This window comes from Phaenicophaeus curvirostris, chromosome Z (assembly GCF_032191515.1).
Source record: "Phaenicophaeus curvirostris isolate KB17595 chromosome Z, BPBGC_Pcur_1.0, whole genome shotgun sequence".
Taxonomy (NCBI): Eukaryota; Metazoa; Chordata; class Aves; order Cuculiformes; family Cuculidae; genus Phaenicophaeus; species Phaenicophaeus curvirostris.
Window position 1 is genome coordinate 52,986,833 of NC_091431.1, and position 23,277 is coordinate 53,010,109.

The 23,277-nt window shown below is 42.1% G+C and overlaps 2 protein-coding genes across 13 annotated transcripts in view; one reads left to right on the forward strand and one right to left on the reverse strand.

Moving 5' to 3' along the window:
* The first annotated feature begins 547 nt into the window (after positions 1-547).
* CD180 (CD180 molecule) lies at positions 548-6,239 on the forward strand. 2 transcript variants are annotated; one of them, XM_069880028.1, is made up of 3 exons: positions 548-758; positions 3,370-3,536; positions 4,263-6,239. In XM_069880028.1, exons 1-3 carry the CDS (start codon positions 672-674, stop codon positions 5,983-5,985), a joined length of 1,977 nt encoding a protein of 658 aa, XP_069736129.1. In that variant the 5' UTR covers positions 548-671; the 3' UTR covers positions 5,986-6,239. The 2 variants fall into 2 exon arrangements, with proteins under 2 accessions (XP_069736129.1, XP_069736130.1); XM_069880029.1 differs by lacking the exon at positions 3,370-3,536 and having other exon boundaries at positions 615-758; positions 4,263-6,229.
* Positions 6,240-11,471: 5,232 nt separating this feature from the next.
* The window catches only part of MAST4 (microtubule associated serine/threonine kinase family member 4), a 269,856-nt gene continuing 258,050 nt past the window's right edge, over positions 11,472-23,277 (reverse strand). For all 11 annotated transcript variants that reach the window (XM_069880703.1, XM_069880710.1, XM_069880713.1 and 8 more), the window contains 5 exons: positions 22,896-23,125; positions 21,373-21,495; positions 19,436-19,572; positions 18,618-18,796; positions 11,472-17,782 (listed from right to left, as the gene is read on the reverse strand). In XM_069880703.1, the coding sequence (XP_069736804.1) occupies positions 13,917-17,782; positions 18,618-18,796; positions 19,436-19,572; positions 21,373-21,495; positions 22,896-23,125 (4,535 nt within the window). In that variant the 3' untranslated portion in view covers positions 11,472-13,916. The remainder of the gene's footprint in view (positions 17,783-18,617; positions 18,797-19,435; positions 19,573-21,372; positions 21,496-22,895; positions 23,126-23,277) is intronic.

Here is a 23,277-nt window from a genome sequence, read left to right on the forward strand (position 1 = left end):
AGGCAGCATGTAAGAGACACTTCCACCTGCAGTTGCCCATTTTTGAGAGGGTTGGAAGTACTGTACCCCTTCAGAGAACTTATCATTACCTCTAATCTAAATACAAGAGGAAAAGTTTTCATTTTCAGATTAAACGATTGCTTTTCAGCTTTACTGTTTGTAATGAGAGGAGCATGTTTCACATTGTGATCCTTTTTGCAGCAATTTAGGCACAGACCTTGTGTCTGTACTTCAGTTGTTTTACAAGTTCTTGTAACTTCCACAAGTGATGTGTTTGATACAGATTTTGTTTGATTCAGTTTTTCCGTTGGGTTAAATTTTTGTTTGGTGGGGCATTGCAGACTCCGCTGTTGTTTTCTCACTCTACCTCCTATTTCATGCTGAACTAACTCCCCCATACTTAGTGGTACAAGTAGAAAGACCAATTTCCCTCACTTCCAATTTTTAAAAATCTTCTGCCACAGAATAACAGCAGTGCATAGTCATTTGACTATTAGAGAAGTTCCTCTTTCACTCCAAAACTACTGTTTTTCTCACTCTAAGCAAGCATTTCTTTACAGCCTCATTCCAGCCAACACATGCAGTTCGTTTGATCTTTGCTGCCCTGTCTTGCCTTCATTAAGAGAAAATAGCACAAGATCATCCATTTTAGCAACCTGCCTCACTCCATAATGGCCTGGGATCTACACCTGTTGATTTTTACACTTGTCTGCATTAGCTGCAAAGCATCCAGTGCTGCAGAGACCATGTGTACAGAGGTGAGTGACAGCTGCCGGTCCCTCTAGAGATACAGGAACTTTGTGTGTGAAGGACTAGTATCTGGTGAATATTTACTTGCTAACGTCTAGCTGCTTTCGGTTCCCAAGGGGCTTCTTTCAGGCAGCTCTGAAGGCCTTTATTAGAGATACAAGGTGGGTGTATTGAGATGTGCCCAGGGACATCGGTCACTGTCCCTCCTCCTCCTTCTTACATCCATGCAACTTTATGCTCTCTTACCACTGCTGGGGACTTTGGAAGCCTGTCAAAACAGCACCATGCTTCACCTCCCAAGAGGGCTCAAAGGGAGATGAAATTTCACAGGGGTGTTCAGCAGATATCAGAGCTAGACAGAGGACAGATTTAGTCCCTTATGCTTGTGCTCTCCAAGCAGGAATTTGTACATAGAGGTGGAATGATGGTGTCTCTATTTGCTGTTTGATTGATGTGAGATACCACATGAGAATGATAAGAGAGTACCAGGGGTTTTCCATGGGCAGGAAGAAAGTCTAACCTATAATTTGCGAGTGTTTGTTTGGATAGGTTGTTCTTTTTTGTTTAAGGGGGAGACAAGGGGAAAAAAGAGCAAGGATTTTGATTCAGGGAAGAAGCACCATGGAAATCCAGCCCTACACAGCTAGGGCCAATAGCACATTCTTCACTGAATGAAATGTACAAATCTCCAGGCACCCTGTATAGCGTAGTGGGATTCTCCAGGGGATGGTTGCTCCTCAGCTCCCTCCAAGAGCTCTTCCATGCACTGAAGCAGAGAGAGAACTTGCTTTCAATTTTATTTGAATGGCAAAACACAGACACTGTTCTCATTTATAGTGACAGCTAAACATTTTTCATCTGTCTAAACTGCACATCACAGTAGTTAGCTCCACAGGTTCTTCTTTGCTTATCAGTTTTGGAAGCAGTGGCTTTTCTAAGTCTGTATTTTGCCATTTCTATAGTTATCCATGCTGTATTATTTTGGTGTTTCTAGGCTGGAGCAAAGCCCCCATGCTATAGTGGGTACTAGCCTGTCTTTCTTCCCCCAGGTCGTGCCAAGTGCCTACATGTCATACATCAAGCTCCAGCTGGGCCCCAGCACAGATAGGTGCCACACTCCCCACCCACGTGGGGTATTTAATTGTGATAGTCCCTTTCCATTCCCTACTAGCACGTCTGCCCATGACAACCAGGCTGCACCACCTGCACTGGCACAGGCCCGTGGTGCGCTCCCCAGCACCCTCCAGACTCGCGTCTGTAGAAAAGGAAAAAATTGTTCAGCGTGTCCAGCTTGTGGGTTGAAACAAATGGTGCTCTTTCCCTTCCAGTGATGTTACCAAGTGCACCCACCTCCCACCTGCCTCTCCTAAGCCACAGATAGCTGTGATTTGGTCTCACTCACAATCCCACGCTGACAGAAAGACTTGAAGCTCATGCACCCTTCCCCAGGGCCCATGCATGTGCACCTCAATGAAACCCTGGTGAGCCACGTGCTCCTGCCCCACATGGCGCACACCTCTGCTCACCACAGACGCTAGGCTCCAGTGCATTTCTCACTGGACATCCCGTCATATCTGCTTGCTTTCCATTGGCAATAGAATAGCTTCAAACCTCACTAAAATGGTCAGACTGTGCAATATAAGCGTTTCCTTCCCTGCAAGCAGAACATCTCTGAGCTTCGTGGCAGGATGTTTCCAAAGCTGTAACTCCCATGTAGTCCAAGGGACCTCAACCCACCCAGGCTGGTCCTATAGCCACCCAGGTCTTTCTTCAGCAGGGCTGGGTAAGGACACAGGTGGCTCTCCACTGACTCTCTTGCACCCTATCACTCTCTGGCAGCTGGGACAAGGGCAATGCTCTGAATATCCCCACTGCCGTGAGCAGTGTGGCAGGCTATCCTGGGACAGAGTTTCCCTGAATGACATAGTCCTAGGCTCTGGTTGACTTCCATGCAATCACCAGGCAAGAACAGGTTAATGAATTTCTCTGGTATACATACAGTAGACTTCTCTACTTCAGTTACACTGAAAAGCCTTTGTGGAAATTTTAGAGAAACAGCATATCATATGATCTTTGGCTAGCCTGAAAAAAACTCTTTCTACCATCTTCTTAATCTAGTACATAACTGCAGTTCAAATCCAATTAATTGGACATATTGTTTCTAGAAAAATTCCCAGACCTGCTCTTTTTTATCTCCTCTCCATAAGGTTTTCTTAAGACTTCTCTTAAACTAAGCTTTGTTACAAGACTCATGAAATTCAGAATTTAAAACTACCTCATGGGGATTATTTCTTTGGGGTTAATAATCCATCCAGAAGAGTAAACAATCTTCATATATTCTAACTTTGATAAGAAAATGCTACAGCTGAGATACACTTTAGATTAGCAGAAGAGAGATTCAAGGCATTAATTTTAAAAATACATTCCACAAAACCTCAGGGCTGTGCATCAGAAGCCTTCACCAAAGCTTCCTAGGATTCTGGCTGCTACATCTGTGAATAATTAAGAATTCTGTTGGTTGGTTTGTTTTTTTGTTGTCTGTTTTTTTTTTAATATGATAACTTCCTATTAATATTCAAAGTACGTACCTCTTGCAGTTTCACTGTATGCTTTCCACAGATTATTGTAAATAAAAGTTATAGCTGTGACGGTTTAGGACTGAAGGAGCTTCCTGAAAAACTACCTGTTACAACTGAGATCCTTGACTTCAGCTTCAACATGCTCCCTGCCCTCCAGAATTCAACATTCTCTAGGCTGAAGTCTCTTCTCTACTTGGATTTAACAAGGTAAGGAAGAACATCATCAGTTCTGCACACCAGATTGGTCAAACCATCTGCCTGAGGCTGGCTTTGAGCACACCAGATGAGCATCTCCCTGCCTTCATAATGAAACCAACAGTAGCAGTTGCAGACAGTTGCGAAGTATTTTGCTAAACAGAGATTGATACTCTTTGGCATTATTTATGCTTCTCCTCTGGCAATGATAATTTGCAGGACAGTAGACAGAAAATGGAGTTTCCATATATTACTGCTGCTAAGACAGCAGTGACAGCACAGTCACTAAGGCAATCCTTTTAGTCATTCTTCTACGAAGACTCTATTGGACTCGATGATCCAGTGGGTCTCTTCCAACCTGGTTATTCTATGATTCTATATTTTTCCCTAAACCCTAGAGAAAGATAGGTTTGGTCCTGGTAACCGCCCATCTTTTTCTGTAGGAAAAGAGATTTTCACTGTATTAAGCCTGATGCTATAAATCTCCTCCCTCCTTCACTTCTACAAATGCCTCCACACAACCATCATTTCAGGGCAGGTTTTTGTTTTCACCAGGACCTTATATTTCAATGTAAGCTTACAAATACCGGGTGTGCATCACTAGAAAAGAATGACACTTTTATCCTGGTGAAGGCAATGGATCATGAGTTCTTCCAGGGAAGTGCAGTTTGGGTTATCATATACACTAAGTGTTTTGCATGACAGGCCACTGATGCTGGTTTCTGTTGCTTTCTCAAGGTGTCAGATCAACTGGGTGTACGACGGTGCCTTTCACAACAACAAGCAGCTGAAGACAATTGTGCTGACTGGAAACTTGCTCATGTTTCTGTCTGACACAGCATTTGCTGGCCCTCAGTCCCTGAGACAACTTGTCTTAACGCAGACAGGAATAACCAGTATATCCTTTATTCCAATGACAAATCTGGACAGCTTGGAAATCTTCATCCTGGGCAGCAATCACATCTCTTCATTGCAGCTCCCTCCCAATTTTCCAACTCAAAACCTCAAATACCTTGACTTTCAAATGAACAACATAAAAGCAATCACGACAGATGATGTCCACGTTCTGCAGAAGACCAATAATATAACTCTCATCTTTAAAGGCAATGATGTTTTAAACATTGAACCTGGAGCTTTCCAGTCCCATTTCTACAGTTTGGACTTTGGGGGCTGCACTGACATCCCTGGGGTCCTGGCAGGAATACAGAATTCCACAGTTGAGACCCTTTGGTTGGGAACGTTTCACATGATGGAAAAGATCTACATAAGCCCAGATGTTTTACAAGGCCTCTGTAATATCTCTGTCACAGATCTCTATTTGCAACTACGGCACTTCAGAAATCTAAATGCCACCACGTTTCAGTGTTTGACCAAGCTCCGAAAGCTGGACCTAACTCACACCCACCTCAGCATGTTGCCCCCTGGCATCAGTGGCATGAGCTTGCTTGTAGAGTTAGTTGTCAATGCAAATTCCTTCAAGCACCTCTGCAATATAAGCTCTGCTGCCTTCCCCTCCCTCACCCACCTCAACATCAAGGGGAATTTGGAGGTCCTGCAGCTGGGCTATGGCTGTTTGGAGAAACTGGCAAAGCTTCAACATCTTGATTTGAGTAAGAGTCGTGTTGAAAGCTTCGACTGCTGTGACAAAGCACTGAGAGGTTTGAGCAGTCTTCAGTATCTGAATCTCAGCCACAACACAAAGCTCCACCTCCCAGATGTGCTCATTAGGGATAGTGCTAACCTGGAGCTGCTGGACCTAGCTTTCACTCCTCTTCATATCAACACTTCACAGGGTCCTTTCCGAAATTTGCATCTCTTGCAAGTGCTGAATCTCTCCTCCACCCACATTAATATTAGCCTTCAGCATCTCTTTCAAGGCCTGGAAAACCTCAGGCTCCTAGACCTTAGTCAAAATAACTTTGAGTCAGGGATCATGCCAAAGGACAAACTGTTCCAAGAGCTACCCAATTTAGAGATACTAATTTTATCATCCTGTGGACTGACAGCAATAGGTCAGCAAGCATTTCACAGCCTCAGGAAGTTACGGCATGTAGATCTGAGCCACAACAAACTTAGTGCAATCAGCACAGATGCGTTTTCAAACCTCAAGAGCATCTATCTCAATTTTGCCCACAACAGCATTCGTATTGTACCACGTGATGAGCTGGCATCTCTCACTGGCCACTACATAATCAATTTAAGTTACAACCCTCTGGATTGCACATGCCTCAATATTGGTTTAATCACCTGGTACAAGCAGAATCTGGATAAAATTGAAGATCCTGAAGGAACAAGATGTTCTGAACCCAAATCACTAGCTGGATCTCAACTGGCCATCATCTCGCTCTCCTGTGGGATCAGCGTGGCAGGAATCATTGTCACGGTCCTGGCTATTTCATCTTGTGGTTCCATTTTCATCTGGGGGGCTCGCTATTTTAAACGAAATTACCAGCAAATATAAGTTTACAATCAAGAAATAGGAAAGATGCATAGCAATTGTATTAAAATGAAACATAATTTACTGTTTTCATTTATGACCTGAATTTTCTTAACTTTTGCAATACCCCCTCTACTTGTCTTACACATTTTGTAAAAATAACACAAAAAAAGTATTTGAGAACGGGAAAAATAAACTATGACCTGAGCCTTGAACATTAATAACTTCTGTTAATGAGAAATCTCACTTCAAGTCAATTCAATTTTAGCACTGGTGACCCAGCTACTAAGGCACCTGAAAAGGGAATATCCAAGGACCAAAATGCAAACGTTGTTCTCTCTCAAAAAAGGGAAAACCAAACCACCACCACTCACTAGAAAACAAACAAGCAAACAAACAAAATACCACAATAAAAAACTACCAACCAAACCCTCACCCTCTATCAAACGCACTTGAAAAACGGTGTAGTTTAAGAGCTGGCAGCAACATACCCTGCTCTGCTGAAAGAAAAAAATTCTGTGTAGGACAGGCACAAGAGTGACAGTCATAAAAGATATGCTCCTGCAGAACTGACAGAAATAGCCTTTATAATCTCTCTGATTTCTTTGAAATGTTTTTGATCCATAGAAAGCTCCTGGCCACTGAACCTCTGCCAGTCCATCTCTGGCCCCAGGGCGGACCTGATCTGGGACTGTTAACTGGATTCCACATTTAGCAGAGACTAGCAACAATTTCAAATTGAACCACAAAACCTGTAGATTTGACCAAGAATGTGCAGGTGCTTGGCTCTACACGTGCTTGAACAGGGCAGAAAACAAATGCCAACAGCTAAGAGACTTTCCTGGGCCAGCCTGGAGCTGACAGTTGCCTCCAAGAGTAGCCCAGGAAGGAAAACTAGAGGCTGCAAAGTGGGCAGCACAGCGGGGAGCAGCAACCATTTCCAGCAAGTGTTCCTGCTGCTAACAGCCACTTCACATCCCTTCTGGTGTGTGCCTTGCCGGGGCAAAATTAGAGTTGGGCTATGTTCTTTGCTTCAAAAGGATACACAACAGCTCGAGGGGAAAGAAAGACCCATATATTTATTAGTTTTACTGAATGACTATATCCCTCCTTCTGCCACCACAAGTAAGTAGAGCCAGTGGCAAGACAGAGTACGTGCATTTGACCAAGGTTCTGATGGGAGCCTGACGTGCCTACTCATTTGTCCTGTGTAACCACAGCGCAATTTATGGCACTAGTGCTTTAATTAAATGGGCCAACCCTGTATAGACATGACTTCCTCAGTGTAACAGGCTTACTGAGATGGGGAAACAGAAAAGGGGATCTTTGCTCAGGAGCTTGCAGGGTTTATTGACAGGGCTTTAACCCAGACTTGAAGGGGGAGGAGGATAATATCAGGCAGAGGGGGGACATAGCAAGGTTAGAATGAGAGGGTGCTAGTAAGGACCCTCATTCTGCCTGTCTGAGAAATGCTAGGTACACTGGAGCACAACTGAAATTGTACAGAGACAAGCCAGGGGCTACTGAGGTAACAGGAACCAAGAGGGAAACACCAGTGACACACCTCAAAGGAATCAAGGGCTGTTCCTCTAAGAAGGTGACATGCACACCAGTGCATGCAGCATGGACAAGAACCAGGAGAGGAGTTGAAAATCATAGTGCAGCAGGAAAGCTACAACATAGTTGTCATCATGGAAACATGATGGGCTGTCTTGCACTGCTGAAGTGCTGCAATGGATGGCTACAAACTCTTCAAAAGGGATAGGGAAGGAATTGAGAGGTAGTGTGGTAGCCCTGTATGTCAGGGAGCATTCGGATTGCCTAGAGCTTAATGATGGGTTGAGTGTTTATGAGGGAAGGCCAATGAGATCGATATCACAGTGGGAGCCTGTTACAAGACTACCCAACCAGGATGAAGAGACAGACATATTATTCTATAAGCAGCTGGGAGAAACCTCATGATCACCAGTCCTTGTCCTCGTCAGGGACTCCAACCTTATCAGATGTACGATACAGCAAGGAGGAAACAGTCTAGGAGGCTTCTGGAGTGTGTGGAGGATAACTTCCTGACACAAGCTGGTGAATGAGCCTACAAGGGAAGGTGCCCCTCTGGACTTCTTCATGAAGGGAGGACTTGTCAGTGATGTGATGGTTGGATGCCATCTTCAGCATCATGGTCATGGAACAATGGAACTTCTGATTCTTGGAGAAGTGAGGAGAAGGATCAGCAGAACTGCCACCTTGGAATTCTAGGGGCCAGACCTTGGTCTGTTTAGGAGACTGGTCAAGAGAGGTCCTTGGAAGATAGTCCTGAAGAGCAAAGGAGCCCAGGAGGGCCAAACATTGTTCAAGGAGAAAGTCTTAAAGGAGCAAGAGCAGGCTGCCCCCATGTGCCAGAAGAAAAGTTGGGAGGGAAGAAGACCAGAGTAGCTGAACTGAAAGCTCTGAATGGAACTCTTTTAAAAAAGGAAACTTTGTGGCCTTTGGGGAAAAGAAGCAGGCCACTCAGGAGGAGTAGAAGGATGTTGAGAGGTTATACAGCCAGAAAATACGAAGGGCCAAAGCCCAACTAGAGCTTAATCTGACTATTGAGTTAAAGGACAATTAAGACTCTTTCTATAAATATATTGGCAGCAAAAGGAGCGCTAAGGAGAATCTCCAGCCTTTGTTGGATGTGGGAGGAAACTTAGTGACAATGGATGAGGGAAAGGCTGAAGTATTTAATGTTTCCTTCACCTCAGTCTTTAATAGTAAGACCAGTTGTTCTCTGGGTAACCAGCCACCTGCGCTGGAAGGCAGGGATGGGGAACAGAATTGAGGCCCCATAATCCATGCCCAAATGGTTACCAACTTGCTACTCCACATAGACATGTACAAATCTATGGCATCAGATGGGATCCACCTGAGAGTACTGAGTGAACTGGCAGATGAGCTCACTAAGCCACTTTCAATCATTTATCAGCAGTCCTGGCTAACCAGGGAGATCACACTTGACCAGAGATTAGCAAGCACAACACACCTGCAGGAAGGGCCAGAAGGAAGATCTGGGGAACTACAGGCCTGTCACTCTGACCTCAGTGCCAGGGAAAGTTATGGAGCAGATCATCTTGAGTAGCATCACACAGCGTGTACAGGATAACCAGGTGATCAGGCCCAGTCAGCACAGGTTTTAGAAAGACAGGTCCTGCTTGACTAACCTGATCTGCTTCTATGACAAGGTGACCCACCTAATGGATGAGGGAAAGGTTATGGATGTCGTCTGCCTAGACTTTAGTAAAGCCTTTGACACAGTTTTGCACAGCATTCTCCTGGAGAAACTGGCTGCTCATGGCTTAGACAGGAGCGCTCTTCCCTCAATAAAACATTGACTAGGGCCAAGCCCAGAGAGTTGTGGTGAATGGAGTTAGATGCAGTTGGCAGCTGCTCACAAGGGGTGCTCCCCAGGGTTCAGTGTTGGGGGCAGTTCTGTTTAACATCTTTATCAATGGTCTGGATGAGGCGATTGAGTGCTCCCTCAGTAAGTTTGCAGATGACACCAAATTGGGTGGGAGAGTTGATCTGTTTGAGGGAAGGACGGCTCTGCTGAGGGATCTGGACAGGCTGGATTGATGGGCTGAAGCCAATTACATGAAGTTCAAGAAAGCTGAGTATCAGGTCCTGCACTTGGGTCACAACAGCCCCATACAGGCTAGTGGCAGGAAATCTGTCCATCAGAAAAGGACGTGGGGGTGTTGGTCGATAGTTGGCTGAATGTGAGCCAGCGGTGTGCCCAGGTGGCCAAGTAGACCAACAGCATCCTGGCTTATATCAGAAATGGTGTGGCCAGCAGGAGTAGGGAAGAGAACGTACCCCCTTGTACCCAGCACTGGTGAGGCCACACCTCAAATCCTGTGTTTAGTTTTGGATCCCTCAGTACAAGAAAGACATTTGAGTTGCTGGAGCATGACCAGAGAAGGGCAACAAAGCTGGTGGAGGGCCTGGAACACAGGAGTAATGAAGAGCAGTTGAAGAAACTGGGGTTATTTAAGCTGGAGGAGGCTGAGAAGAGACCTTACTGCTCCCTTCACTTACCTGAAAGGAGATTATGGCGAGGTGGATGCTGGTCTCTTCACCCAAGTCACTAGTGAGGGGATGAGAGAAAATGGCCTCAAGTCGCACCAGGGGAGATGTAGATGGGATATTAGTCACCAGTCACCATCCCTGCAGGTATTTAAAGGATACGTAGTTGTGGTGCTTGAGGGCATGGTTTAGTGGTGGACATGGCAGTGTTAGTTTTACAGTTTGACTTGATCTTAAAGGTCTTTTCCAGCAAATGAGACTGATTCCTCAATGTAAACACCTTACAACACCCTGTTCCTCTGACCTCAAACACTATGGAGATCCAGGTTTACAGACCTCGCTAGGGAAGGTTGACTGCTGTTGTCCATAACGAGAGACACCCCAGCAGGCAGGGCAGCTAGACCCAGAGCCAATCCTCAACTCGAGTAATTTCCTTTCCTTTAGCTGCTGGAACCTGCTCTCCCTCTCCCCACCTCATTATACCCCATGCCAGTGCACTGATTTTGCAGACTGACTCTTCTGCTGGGTTGCAGCAAGTTCGAAGAGTTAAGCATGAGCTGCAGCTTCCCCTCATCTAGCCGTCTCAGAGAGCAAAGCAGCAGAAATGATGCTGTAAACATTGCCAAACCTGGTCTTGTACAGAGGAAAAACAGAGTAAACAATGTAATAGTAAAAGGTGAACAAAAATAGTCCCCAGGTGGCCACTGTTACTAGCACATGACATTCAGCTGTGCAAAGCTTCCAGCAACAGAAGAGTACAGATGCCACTCCTCTGCAAAAAGAGTAAAGATGAAAATCAGGTGAGCAATAGTCCTGCTCTGTTTCTCCTTCTGCAAAAAAAGAATTTTCTTTCATAAGAGGCCATTGGATACTAAGGGGCTATGCTCCATCTCCCTTGTGTAGATCAGCACAACTATTTTATCTTCTGAGAAAAACATAGTTCTATTATGTTCAAGGGGTAGAGACTTCAAAACTGAAGAAAACATTGCACTTACGCTACAGGGATTTGGTAAAGCTGAAAAGGTAGTAGAAATAAATAAAAAAACAATAAAGATTGGGTATTTTGAAGGAAAGCACACAAACACATGCTTACCTATTGTAAGGAAGGGTGATACATGGTTTAGAAGCAATATTGAAACATCATGTTACAGCCTCCCCCTGTGGTTAGCTACCAGTCAGGGTACCATCAGGGTGTCCCCCACCACCTGATGCCGATCTACACAGTAGCAGTGCAGTGATTCCACCCACTGCCTGAGACAAGATAAGCAGCTATGCAGATCTCTTCTCTTTCCTTATTAAACTGCATTTACCCAAGCAAAACCCCCGGCTACCAGGTCCCTAAAAGGGGTGCATGGAGTTGACCACATATAAGATGTAAAAGCCTGCCTGCCTTTAGTGCCGTAAGTTACTGGAATGACAGCAGTTCAAGGGAAAATGCTAACACAACAGTATTTCATGCTGAACTTTTATTTCAACTGTATGCAACTGCATAAGTATAAATAACCGTGTTCAATATACAACAATTATAACATCCATAAGGAGTTTCTTAGAGAAAATAAGACTGCAAACACTTTATTGCACAAACCGTAACAATTTCTTCTTTTTTTCTTCTTTTTTTTTTTTTTCTCATCTGTGAGCTGAGGAACTTACAAGCAGGGAGTCTACAGAAGAACACATCAGATCTACAATCAGATAGACTGACCAAGTAGCACACAGGCAGGAGAATCCCAAACAGCTCACTAATAAGGTAAACACCAACAAACAGGTACTAACTACATAAACACAAGCTTGAGCACTATTACACTTTCAAAATGCAAAGAACTTGTTTGTCAGAAGTGATAATGAACTTCGCAAAACATACAGGAAATCCTACTGTAAACAAATAGCTAGATGTAATTTAAAGGAAACAAGAGGATAGCTGAAAAAATTCAGAAGACTGTAAACCAGGAAATACCTCCCAGACAGAAATGTTATTTTGAAGTGCATTAGCGTTCATTTGTAGTAACTGCCAAAGCACAGATGAACTGCAAATGTTGAGACCATTTTATCCTTAAAACTGCTCAAAAAATACTATCCATTGCTCACTAGCTCCTCTGTGAACACATTAAAGGCAATATGAATGTTCTAGTGCCACATGAAAAATGAGAACGACTTGTGGTATTATCTTTCCAGGACAAGTTTGCTATAATCCAACTCAACTAATCAGTACAATAAAGTTTTCACTAGAGGGAAATTAATTCTGCCCACTGTCTGTTACATCAACCTCCAAGTCAAGATTACACTGTGCTTTTATGAACAATTTTCTAGCTTTTGAGACAAAAAGAGACAATCTGTAAGCTCTGGTGAAACAGGGGCCTAGCTCTACTGTGGGTACATATAACAGAAATAAGCAAAACCAGCATTCTATTGATCCCCATCATTAAAAAACACGCATCTGTAAGGGTACTTTGTAGTGCTTCTGTACATGTTTAAATTTTACCTTTCATCCTTCAAAACTAAAATACCTCCACACTACTAAAATGACCAAAGTCTACATGTTCCACAGTATACAAAATTTAAATAAGGCTTAGCAAAAGTAAAAAGACAGTCACATTCTAGCACCAAATAGCTCCAACAGGTTCCTTTGTTACAAAAACTTCTTTTATAGTTACAGTATTTACTTCTTTTTTTGCATACAAATAATAAGATTATGTTATGAAATGTATGGAGCTACTCAATGCATTTAGAAATAAATGTGAAACTCAGAATTACTTGCTAAAAACAGCAAGTTAAGTCTACAACATAAGGCCCCAGCTATGTATTAAAATGTATCGGATGTCCTGAACTTTTTTTGAAGGTAAGATACTGAAACTGCTTTTTTTCCTTTTTACGTTACTTGTCATAATATTAAAAAAAAAAACTATGGCTGGATGAAGGTAATTATGCAGACCTATATGCCATGACGATTCCTATTGTCTAAATGTATTAAAAAATAGGGACGAACAAACTAGTACTGCAAGTCATGTGCTTATACTTGTGCCTCACACTGTAAGGGCCTGAAATTGAAAAAGCTCAAGGAAGTAAAGAGAGGATTGCAGCAAAAACAATGCACACTGTGTGTGCTTCAGTCTCAGTCTTGCCTGACATGAAGGTCACAGAACACACTTCGCAACAGACAAGATGAGAACCACCATTTCACCAGAGAACACGACTCTTACTGGGACGCCCTGATAACCAAGTGGTCCTCCAGTAGCATTAACAACACCTACTCTAAGAGGCAGGCTTTGTGCGCTAGGGAGATACAGTTAGGTCTTGTGTTAGATCTGGTGAAGCAGCCAGCCAGGTACAGTACTATCAAAACTGGATTATTAAAAATACATGTAAAAACTCACAACAAGTCACCGTATTTATTCTGAACTAGTGTTTCTTAATCTGTAGCTAGGTATTTTAGTAAGTAAAAATGTGGCCTGTTTTTGTTTTGCAGTCAGACCAATATTTCTGCATGTCCATGCCAGGTCTGAGTTCTAATAATTTGGTTTTATATTTGAGTATGGCAAATAAGTAGCAAAGCAACTATCTTAAAAAAGGGAAGAGTAAACAACATTCAGCAGCAAAGTATATATGCTACATTCAAACCCCAAACACATTGCTAGTTATTTACAAAGGAAATATTTCTTCGACAGCTGTCAGCTGTAAAGGTATTTTTGTACAAATACTATATGGTAACAGTTTTACCGGTTATGATTGGGAAGGCATTTTGAAAAAAGTTCTTTTTTTTAATATATCCCCTATTATCTTTCTCCAGTGACATGAAAGCTTTGCCGCACAAAGACACGACACAGTGCTGGTTTAAAGGCAGTCAAATGTATTGTCATTGTTTCAGTTAGTCTTGAACTCACACCTGCCAGGTCTTACAGTCAATAGGATTTTTTGTGAGGACTGCTCCGTGAAGCTTCCTTTCCTCGCCGCTGGCGAGCTGAATCTTTGTCGTTAGAAAGTGCATTAGGGCGGTCAGGTGTGCTTGCTGGCCTGGATAAATCTTTACCTACATTCTGTTTCCTTGAAGCGGACTGCTGAACCTGAACAGCATCTTTTCCCTTTACATCCACAGTGTTAACAAGAGACTTTTCTTGATTTCCAGATTTCCCTCCGAGACTTGAAGCAGGGTGGTGGGCTTCTACTACAACAGCAGCACTGTGCAAGGCCATCAGTGAAACACTTTTAGTCATTTCTGGTTTGCTGCTCCCTGCAGAAGAGGTGCTCTTCTTGTTTGCTTCCTTGCAGGTTGCAGGAAGCTCAGATGTGGCTGCTCTAACCTTTGCTGAAGATGTATCACTCTTTGCTGAGGACAAAACAGATACTTCTTGCCTACATTCAGATAAATCAGCTGAAAAATTCAGCGGCTTTCCTGGTGTTGCAGCCATATGACAAGGACTCTGCACACTAGCAGCTGACAAGTGTTTTATTGCAATCTGCTTGTTTGCATCCTCTGGCTGTTTCTGATTAATTTGTCCTTTCCCTTTAGAATCTTGAGAGCTTCTGCCATTTGTGGTTGCTTTTTCTGCTCCTTTTCCTCTGGCATCACAGGTTGTGAGGCAAAGGGTATGCTCCACTTTCCCACTGTCAAGCTGAACATAAAGTGCATCAGTGCATACCTTTCCTTCGGGTCTTTTGTCTGCAGAGATCATCTGGCTACTAGGACTTCTGTCTGCCTGTTTGCTCAGCAAGAGACAGTCCTTCACAGTGGAAAACTTCGGAGGCGTGGTTTGTTTTTCACTGAGGTGAATTTGCTTTTGATCAGCAAATCCCCCCACGCCTGCTGGTTGTTGCTTCTGCATCTGCTTAGAAGCCTCTGGGGCTGCTAGTACTGGGCCAACAACAGAGGATTCGGGTTTAGTGTCAGGATTGATGCTGCTCATTTGGAGAGTTGCTACTGAGCTATGCTCCAAACTCATGGGCCTTTCAGCTTGCTCATGTTCATTGTTTATTTTTCTTGAAGAACTTGGAACAGAAGGAAGTGGATCTAGCACATTTTTACTGGCATGTTTCCCTTCTTTCCAGGAGCAGCTAGATATCTGACCAATACCTTCTTTTTCTTTCACAGCTGGAGTGCATGGTTTTTGTGACAGTGTCTGTTTATCCAAGTACTTAGACTTAGAGGAACTCATATCAGAGACAGGCCTGTGTCTACTACTGCTGCTTTCCACACTGGTGGCAGCAGGCTTCACATGTTCTTGAACACCTGTGTGAACATCTACAGCACAGTTTCTGCTTATAGTGTCTCTCACAGCAGGGAAACTTGAAGCACCAAGTTGCTGCTGAGGAACTTGACCTGACTGCGCTCTCTCAGTAGTCTGAAGTCTTATGTCAGTAAACTGTTTCTGCTCTTTCTTTCCTAAATCTTTGGCATTCTCCTTCTGCACAGAGGAAATGGGTGCAGACTTCTCATTTTTAGGATCATAATCTGTTGAAGTTTTCACAGGCCGTTTGGACAGGGCAGCTTCATTCTTTGATTCTGCAATACCTTTCTTAGTCTCAGTGAGAACTTTCTGCTTGTTTATATCCCTTTCCACAACACTGGTAGCAACACTGCCATTATCTCTGGGTAGTGGTTTCATTGATTCTCTGTCATCCTTCAGTTGTGCCTTTGGGCCAGCTGCTTCTATCTTCCCTTCCACCTGAGGTGGAATGGCAAAATCAGCACAACTTTTTTCATTGCTTTTGCAGTAGCTCGTTACGAGGACATCCGAGACAGACACCTTGAGAGATGACTCCCTGATCACCTCCACCTTTGCAGGGACAGGCTCACATCTTCTATGGGCTACTGGCTGTTTGGCAGGCAACTCCTTTTGCATTTGCTTCTCTTTCCCGACAGCTTTTTCATGAGCGCTTTGGACAGCAGAAATTTTGGAGTATGTTTGGGTAGTTGTAACACTCTGACTTTGAATAACACAAGACTTTGCCTCTACTGAACTATCCTTCTGTTTTGAAGGGGAGGCGCCTTTCCTTTGAACAGCTTCAGTAACAGAAATATTGCCTTCAGCAGCGGGACTAGAAACCTTCTTCTCTCTCACTACTTCTGCAGCCACAGGGATGACTGGTGGATTTGGAGAACTTTTGCTTGGCTCTGATACATTGACTTTACTAGATTTTGAATAGCTTAACAACTGGTCTTTCTGACATGCCAGTTCTGCTTTCTCACCACTCCCTTGCGGTGCCAGGGGTTTAGGAGATCCCCCATCACTACTGGTGTTCTGCCCTTCTGGCAGCACACACGAAGGCAGGTCAGTCTTTGAAACTTGTGGTCCAGAAAGTAAGGCTATGTCTAGCGTGCCTTCTATTGGCTTCAAACAGGAAACGGATCTCCCATCAAGTTTATATTCTGATGGACTTTTTCTAACAGGAGCCTCAGTGGAAATAAGGGCTGATTTTTCCACATTCATGTCCGCTCGTCCATTCAGGGTCTTGAGAGGAACAAAAGAAACTGAGTTAATCTGAGCAGCATGTGCACTTCCAATGAATGCTCTACCATCAGCAACTGTAGCAGAGTCCTGCTGTATATTTATGGATCTGCCTGTATTAAGTTGAAGGCATTCATGAACATTTGATGTCAATTTGGGTTTTAGTACTGGACAAACACTGTCATCTTTTTCTTCAATGGACATTTTCTTTCTAAGATAATCAATATTTGCAAGTTTACCGTCTAATCTTTCAAATTTAACAGATTCTTTTGCTGGTACAATTTTGTCTATGTTTTCTCCCTTTCCATTTAGCATCCTGTCAGAGGACTGAGGTAGCACATCTTGCAGTGTACATGGAGGGGAAATTCTTTTGAAGTCATAAGAAATATGAATGAGTTCATTAGCTGGAGGCCCATGACACAACATCTGTGCATCTAAAGCAACACTATCATTTGATCTCAAGTTTGCATTCTTTTGAAGGGCGTCTTTGAGCATGCCACCAGCTGACTGTGTCTCCAATGCAACACTTTTTGTTTCAAACTGATTTGATCTTTCTAACACCTTCTGGAAGGCTTTTTTGTCTCTTTCTTCCACTCTTGAAGTATTGGGATTTTCTGGTTCACTGCCAGGTTCATGTATAGCAGCATTCACTTTTTCAGCTAAGTCTTGCTTTTTCATAACTATCTTGACCTTCAGCTTTTCTCTGTCTAGCTCATCAACTGATTCTTGCCTACCTAATTTTCGGGAGATGGGTCGTTTCAAGCAGCCCTGCTCTGCAGGTCTGACTCGTGTGAGCGATGGCACATCACATACATTTTCCTCCAAGCTCTGAAGTGTTACTTCCCTTTGGGACAATTCTCTATTCACTTCTTCCTGGGTCACTTCCAGACTGTGTTTTCTTGAACATAAGTGTTTCTTATCACTACCATAAGAGGGTGCAAGTTTCTCTTCAGACTGGACTCTCTTTAACAGTGGTGATCTTGGTGGCTCTGCACTCTTTGGCCTAACAATATGCCTTACAATAGTTGGAGGGGAGTGCATTTTGCTAGGAAAAGACTGAGTTATTTTGGTACTTCCAATTGAATGTCCTAGCAAAGGTGATGGAGATCGCTGAGGGGATGTTGGCTGGGGTGTTGGGGAAGGTGTCCGTGCAAGAGGAGACAGAGGAATGCTGCCAGCTGATTTGCGTCTTCCTGATCTGTATCTTTGCCCACCAAGCTTTGGACCCAAGCCATGAAGAGTGCTGGGTCTTATGTGTCCTGAGCCAGCTGGAGAGTTGGGAGCACTTGAACTAGGGGAGCTACTCTGGGAAGAGTTAGTACCTACAAAAAGAACAAAAAAACAAAGCAAACAAACGTAAGATTATTTCATTTTTTTTAAATCTTGTCAAAATGCCCGGTGAGACACAGAACATTTCACTGGTCCATAAGACCTATGACCCATCTGCTAGCACAATGTTCCAAAATTTGGAAGGTTCTGAGCAACTGGGCAGAAAAACCCTATATTATTCCAAATGCCTTGCTGCTTCTCCCTTTCTTCCTCCAGTGCTTCATCCCTTAAAAGTATTGCTTCTATTTCAACAGAATAGCTAATGCTTACTTCCATTTCAAAGGAATGATCAAGGCTCTCCAAACAATTTTACTTCACCAAGGGATAGTACAACAGTAGTCAATTTTAGTACACTAAAACCATGATAGAAGTAAAACAGATAAAGGAGACAGAAAGATGCATATTTCAGTATCCAGTCAACCTTTTCAGCAATAAATCTGCATTTTTGAGTGCCCATGCCAATTCCATTGTGTAGTAACTTTTTCCTCAGGTTCACTCTTCCACCTCCCCTAGGCCTCCCCTAGGCAAGATTCCACTTTTTACTCCAAACCCGGATCACTTATTCCTCAATGTATAGCTACTGGACTTGGATTTAAACTCTGGGACAAACCCAGCAGACAGTAGGTCCCTTTAGGTGCTCCTGTATCATGAGAACATGTTTGATTTTACATCAGGAATTTTTTCTTTTTTTTTTACAGAGAGAATTCAGCAGTTCAGTGATTATGCTTGTCAGAGTTAACTACTCTTAGCAGAGTGTAACAGATCTGGGGGACTCAAGAAGAATACTCTAGAAATCCTTTTCCTCTGCTCTCACTCCACCACACTCACCAGATGGGAAATCAGTAGAGCGGTAGCTTGGTGTAGGTGATCTAGGAGATAAGCTGTGGGTTGGAGACCCAGGCAAGCTCTCCCCTGATGAAAGTGATCGGTTCAGGCAGGAGAAGCTTCTGCTGGTGTGAAGAAGAGGAGAGGGTTGCTTGGCCAGCTTCTTGAAGAGAGATCTTCTCCTAGAACAAGAAAAGTTAAGATGCACAAAAGATACTACTACTACAGGCAATGTTCTTACAAGCTGTCAATGCTTCCTTCTCTCATTACCTTCAGAAAAGCAAATACTAAATCTATGTTTACATGAGAGCAAACTACACTGCAGAGTGGTGGAATTGATACTGTAACTAAATCTTTTTGTACTAAAATTTACTCACTGTATTTCAGAAGAAAGGTTAGATCCTTGTAAGTACGAATCTTCCATTTCTTAATTTAGAAGCCCACAAAAACTTAAGGAATCTTTATAAAGTATTAGCGATGTATTTACAAAACATGCATAAACTTATCATCAAACCAGAAGTGCCCACAAACCTAGGAGCAGGAAGTTTAACTGAACAAGCAAAAAACCACTTTAAGATTCAACTTGAGTTATTCGCTTTCTTCTCAAAATCTCTGTGTGCCATACATAAGTTTTAGGGATTATTTTAACAGATCCAGTTTAGGCAAAGCAGGAGTGGAAGGACGTATAACAACCACAGGATCTCACAGAAGAAAGTAAAAACACAGAGAAGATGAGGGATAACTGCATTAACTTCAATATATGAAGTCAATCGTTATGTATACACATGCACAAGGAATCATGAAACAAAAGGTTTACGCACCTCTCTAAGCTCTCTTTCTTCTTAGTTTTCTTACTGCGCCTGACCATTCGGCTCCTGTAGCTGTTTCGCTTGGCAGGTCCTGTCTTGATGGAAGTGTTTTCAAAAGGGGTTGTTGTTACTGAGACTTTGTTACCACTCTGCCAAAATGGAGGAGAAAGGTATAGGCATGAGTAACACCGGGTGTGTTTGCTTTAAATTGAAGCTAAACCACAAACACAAATATGACAAGACAGAACTCCAGCACCAGAGAAAGAGCTAGCAGTGCAGGGAGCCCTGTGCAGGCACCAGGCTAACGTATGTTTGATAAACAATGATTGTTTAATTCTCAAATTCCGTCAGATTTCCTAAGCTTCCTCCATTCCAGTTTCAGGGCAAGGAGAAATTCCAATAATTGTCACTAGAGAGGAAGAGACCAAGGATTGAGACAAGACTGCAACTTTCAAGATGAAAGCTTCTACAGAAGCACCCTATTTTCCTGTAAAGAACAGTTGTCACTGCTTAGCAGTGCACTCACTGGCCACTGACATCTCAGGATACTGACTGCTACAATGACATAATAAAGGGCAAAAGTTAATATTAATTTTCAGTCTAAAACAAGCCTTTTAACTTGTTTAAAAGAGATAACAAATATAATTAGGTTAAGCTTTTGGGACTGTTTACATGAACAGATAACCCAATAAATTAAACTAACTGAAAATATCTATATTATGTTTAAAAAAATCCATACCTTCTGCCCGGCATTCTATACTGCAATAGTGAATTGCTTTTCAAAGGAACTCCAGTAGCCAAAACTAATACATGATACTGCACATCTGGATAAACAACAATCTCTTGGTTTGAGTTTACTCTTGTACTTAGTGTGCAGGGTTGTAATGTTTCTCTTTCTTGACATCTCACAGAGAAAACAGCTGCACACTTAAATATCAAAAATTACAGGATCTTCTCTTATACATTTCATGAAAAACTGGAAAACTTGTAAGTTCCTCCTAGCTTCAGAGAAGGAAAATAAAGGCTTAGAGAAAAGTGCACTTTGCATCTTTTCTCAGATCTTTGTATTTCCCCATTACTTAATTGCTTTCCAATCTTATTTTATAATCAATTACTCCCTTTGACAGGTAAAGCTGTGCATGTAACACCATAAACTGTTAATAAGATAGGAAGTAAATATATGGCTGTCTAAAATAATTCTGACCCATGTCAACCTGTGTTGAAAAGATTACATAAAAACTGCAATACGATGAGCTACAGGGAAAAGCTAGAACATTACCATTCATTAAAAGGAAGTTGGGGTTTGTTGTTCGTTTTAAGGAAAAACTATTATTTTATAATATAAACTGTAAGATAGACCTTGAAAAACTTCACAAATGTGACAGATTATACAAAAAAGTGATAGATCATTCATATAAATCCAACTGAAGGATCAGAACTTCATTAAGCAAAGAAGCCCTGTGGGACATGCCTGCCTATATACGAGATAAAAATCTCTGGGCCTTAAGATAATGTAAGGCAAGTTTCTGTACAGCAGGCAAGAAAGTACTTCATATTCTTTGTTTCTATTTTTCCTCACTGATTTCACTTTAAAAGGAGAAAATAATCAGTAGCATCATTATCAAAGCCCAAATTACCTGCTAATGATGGGGGAATTCAAGAAAGTCATCGAAAATATCATACTTTGAGAGACAGAGACATCTCTCCATGTTAGTGCCTCGAATATAGTTCAGCCATGTCAGGAGTAGTTCCAGTTTATTGCAGAGAAATGAAAATCAGAGGATACACTAAGCCATTGACCTTTCTCCAGATTTGTGTAATAGTAGTTTAAAGTTTGTACTTAAATAAACACAAAATCTGATAACTAATCTCTGAAGGAAACAAACATAACCCCTCAATCCTTAGCGAAGACAGCAAGTGCTTTTGTATTCCATGTGTCCAAGAGTTACCTTTAACAACAACTCAATGACTTCAGTATGAACAAGACCATGCACTGGCTCTCCGTTGATATGAGTAATCAGGTCTCCAGCTTTTAAACCCGCCTGGTAAGCCGCACCTCCTTCTTCCACATTCTGAAAATCAGAGACAAAAAGAATATCTAGAAAATGTACTCCTGTTTAACCTTTATACTTTGAACAGTAGGCTTTGTTTACTGAAGTAATTTTCTACAAAACCAGTTAGCAATGAAGGGGGCTTACAGACATTAAGTTATATAAAGGAAGGAGAGACAAAAAAATCAGACCAGCCATTTCACCATCAACTACTTACTCAAACCTTGTATTTACACAGGACCCGGAGTGGTTTCAAAGCTCACTGAAACAGTGCTTGTTACCACAGGCATTAAGTAAGCTCTGTACAGCAGGGCAGTTTTCATGCATGATGAAGACGACTTCTAGCAACTGACACTGAGAAATATTGATGTAATTAAGACTGTGATAACATTCACTATCCTAATCATGACAATAATCGACTCCACCATATAGTTAAACCACTGCTGTGATTGGTTCAAATTCACCAGGCTGCTAGAAGGAAAGTGCAGCACAAAGGAGATGAACAAACAAAACAGACTGAATTGCAAATTATTTTGAAGGCAGCTTAAATCATGTAGCTTCTGTGGCTATGCAGGCCCTACAGAAACCTACCATGCTTACAGAGCTAAAAAAAACCAACCAAAACAAAAAAAAACCCTACAGTATTTGGAAAAGCTACAATTTCAATTTACTGCAATGTACCATTTCCTTCTCTGCCTTTCACTGATGTGATGCTACACCAGTGGAAAGAAATCCAATTTTTTTAATTTATTCCATTATCAATAAAACGTACTCCATTCTCCAGATTCAACATTCTTGATGGATTAATAGGTATAAGAGGCAAACAACACAAATAAAAAACAAGTACTACACTCCCACATCAGAAGCATTGCTACTTGAAAACCTACAATACATACCTGAAAGCGCTGTGCAGAACTTAAAAAGCATCAATATATTTGTAATCAATCTTTCAAGATTGTTTTAAGGCAGTTAAAATATTTTAGTTTACATATGCACAAATATTTATTTACATATAAATTATATGAAATATATAATTTGTTATCACACTCAATTATAAAATAAATCTATATTTTCACATAAATAATGGTTTGTTGTACAATTAAGGAGGTTGATAACCAATGAAATGCAAGACCTGTTGTCTTCTCCCTTAGTCTGTTCTCCCACTTCACTCAAACTAGTAGTGAACAGAGGATGAAAATACACGATTTATTCAAGATACGCTGTGTCATAAAATCCTCAAAGGCACATTTCTGCACAAAAGAAAGTCAGCCTTTGAAATCAGCCTTCTTAAGTCTTGTACAACACTGCTGACTTCCACGACATACCAACACTAACACACACCATAAATACAAAACCCAAAAGCAAGTACATAATTACAGTTTTCTGATTCTCTGTATCAGCAAAACTCAGTATTATCTTACCCAAACAATATGGTGCACAGTGTAGATATCGCTGTCACCCACATAAACCCTGATGGCTCGGATGGTGAAGCCATACTTTTTTCCTGGACTGTGAATTACTATTGGTTGACGAGGACTTGCAGTAGAAATCGATGAATCACGGCTGGGAGATGAATCTCGTGAAGATGAAGGATCAGATGACAGAGAATGAGGAGACATAGGACTTCCCAGAGGAGAAACACCAAACATATCTAGAAGAAAAATACCTGACTATTAAACAACATTCTGAGCACCCACAAATACAGACAGAGAACAGACCATCTGCTTAGTTTTATGACACCCTTATGCCAAAATATATCGTTATCTTTGCATAAACACACTCTCCTCCTCAATCTCTGTGTAT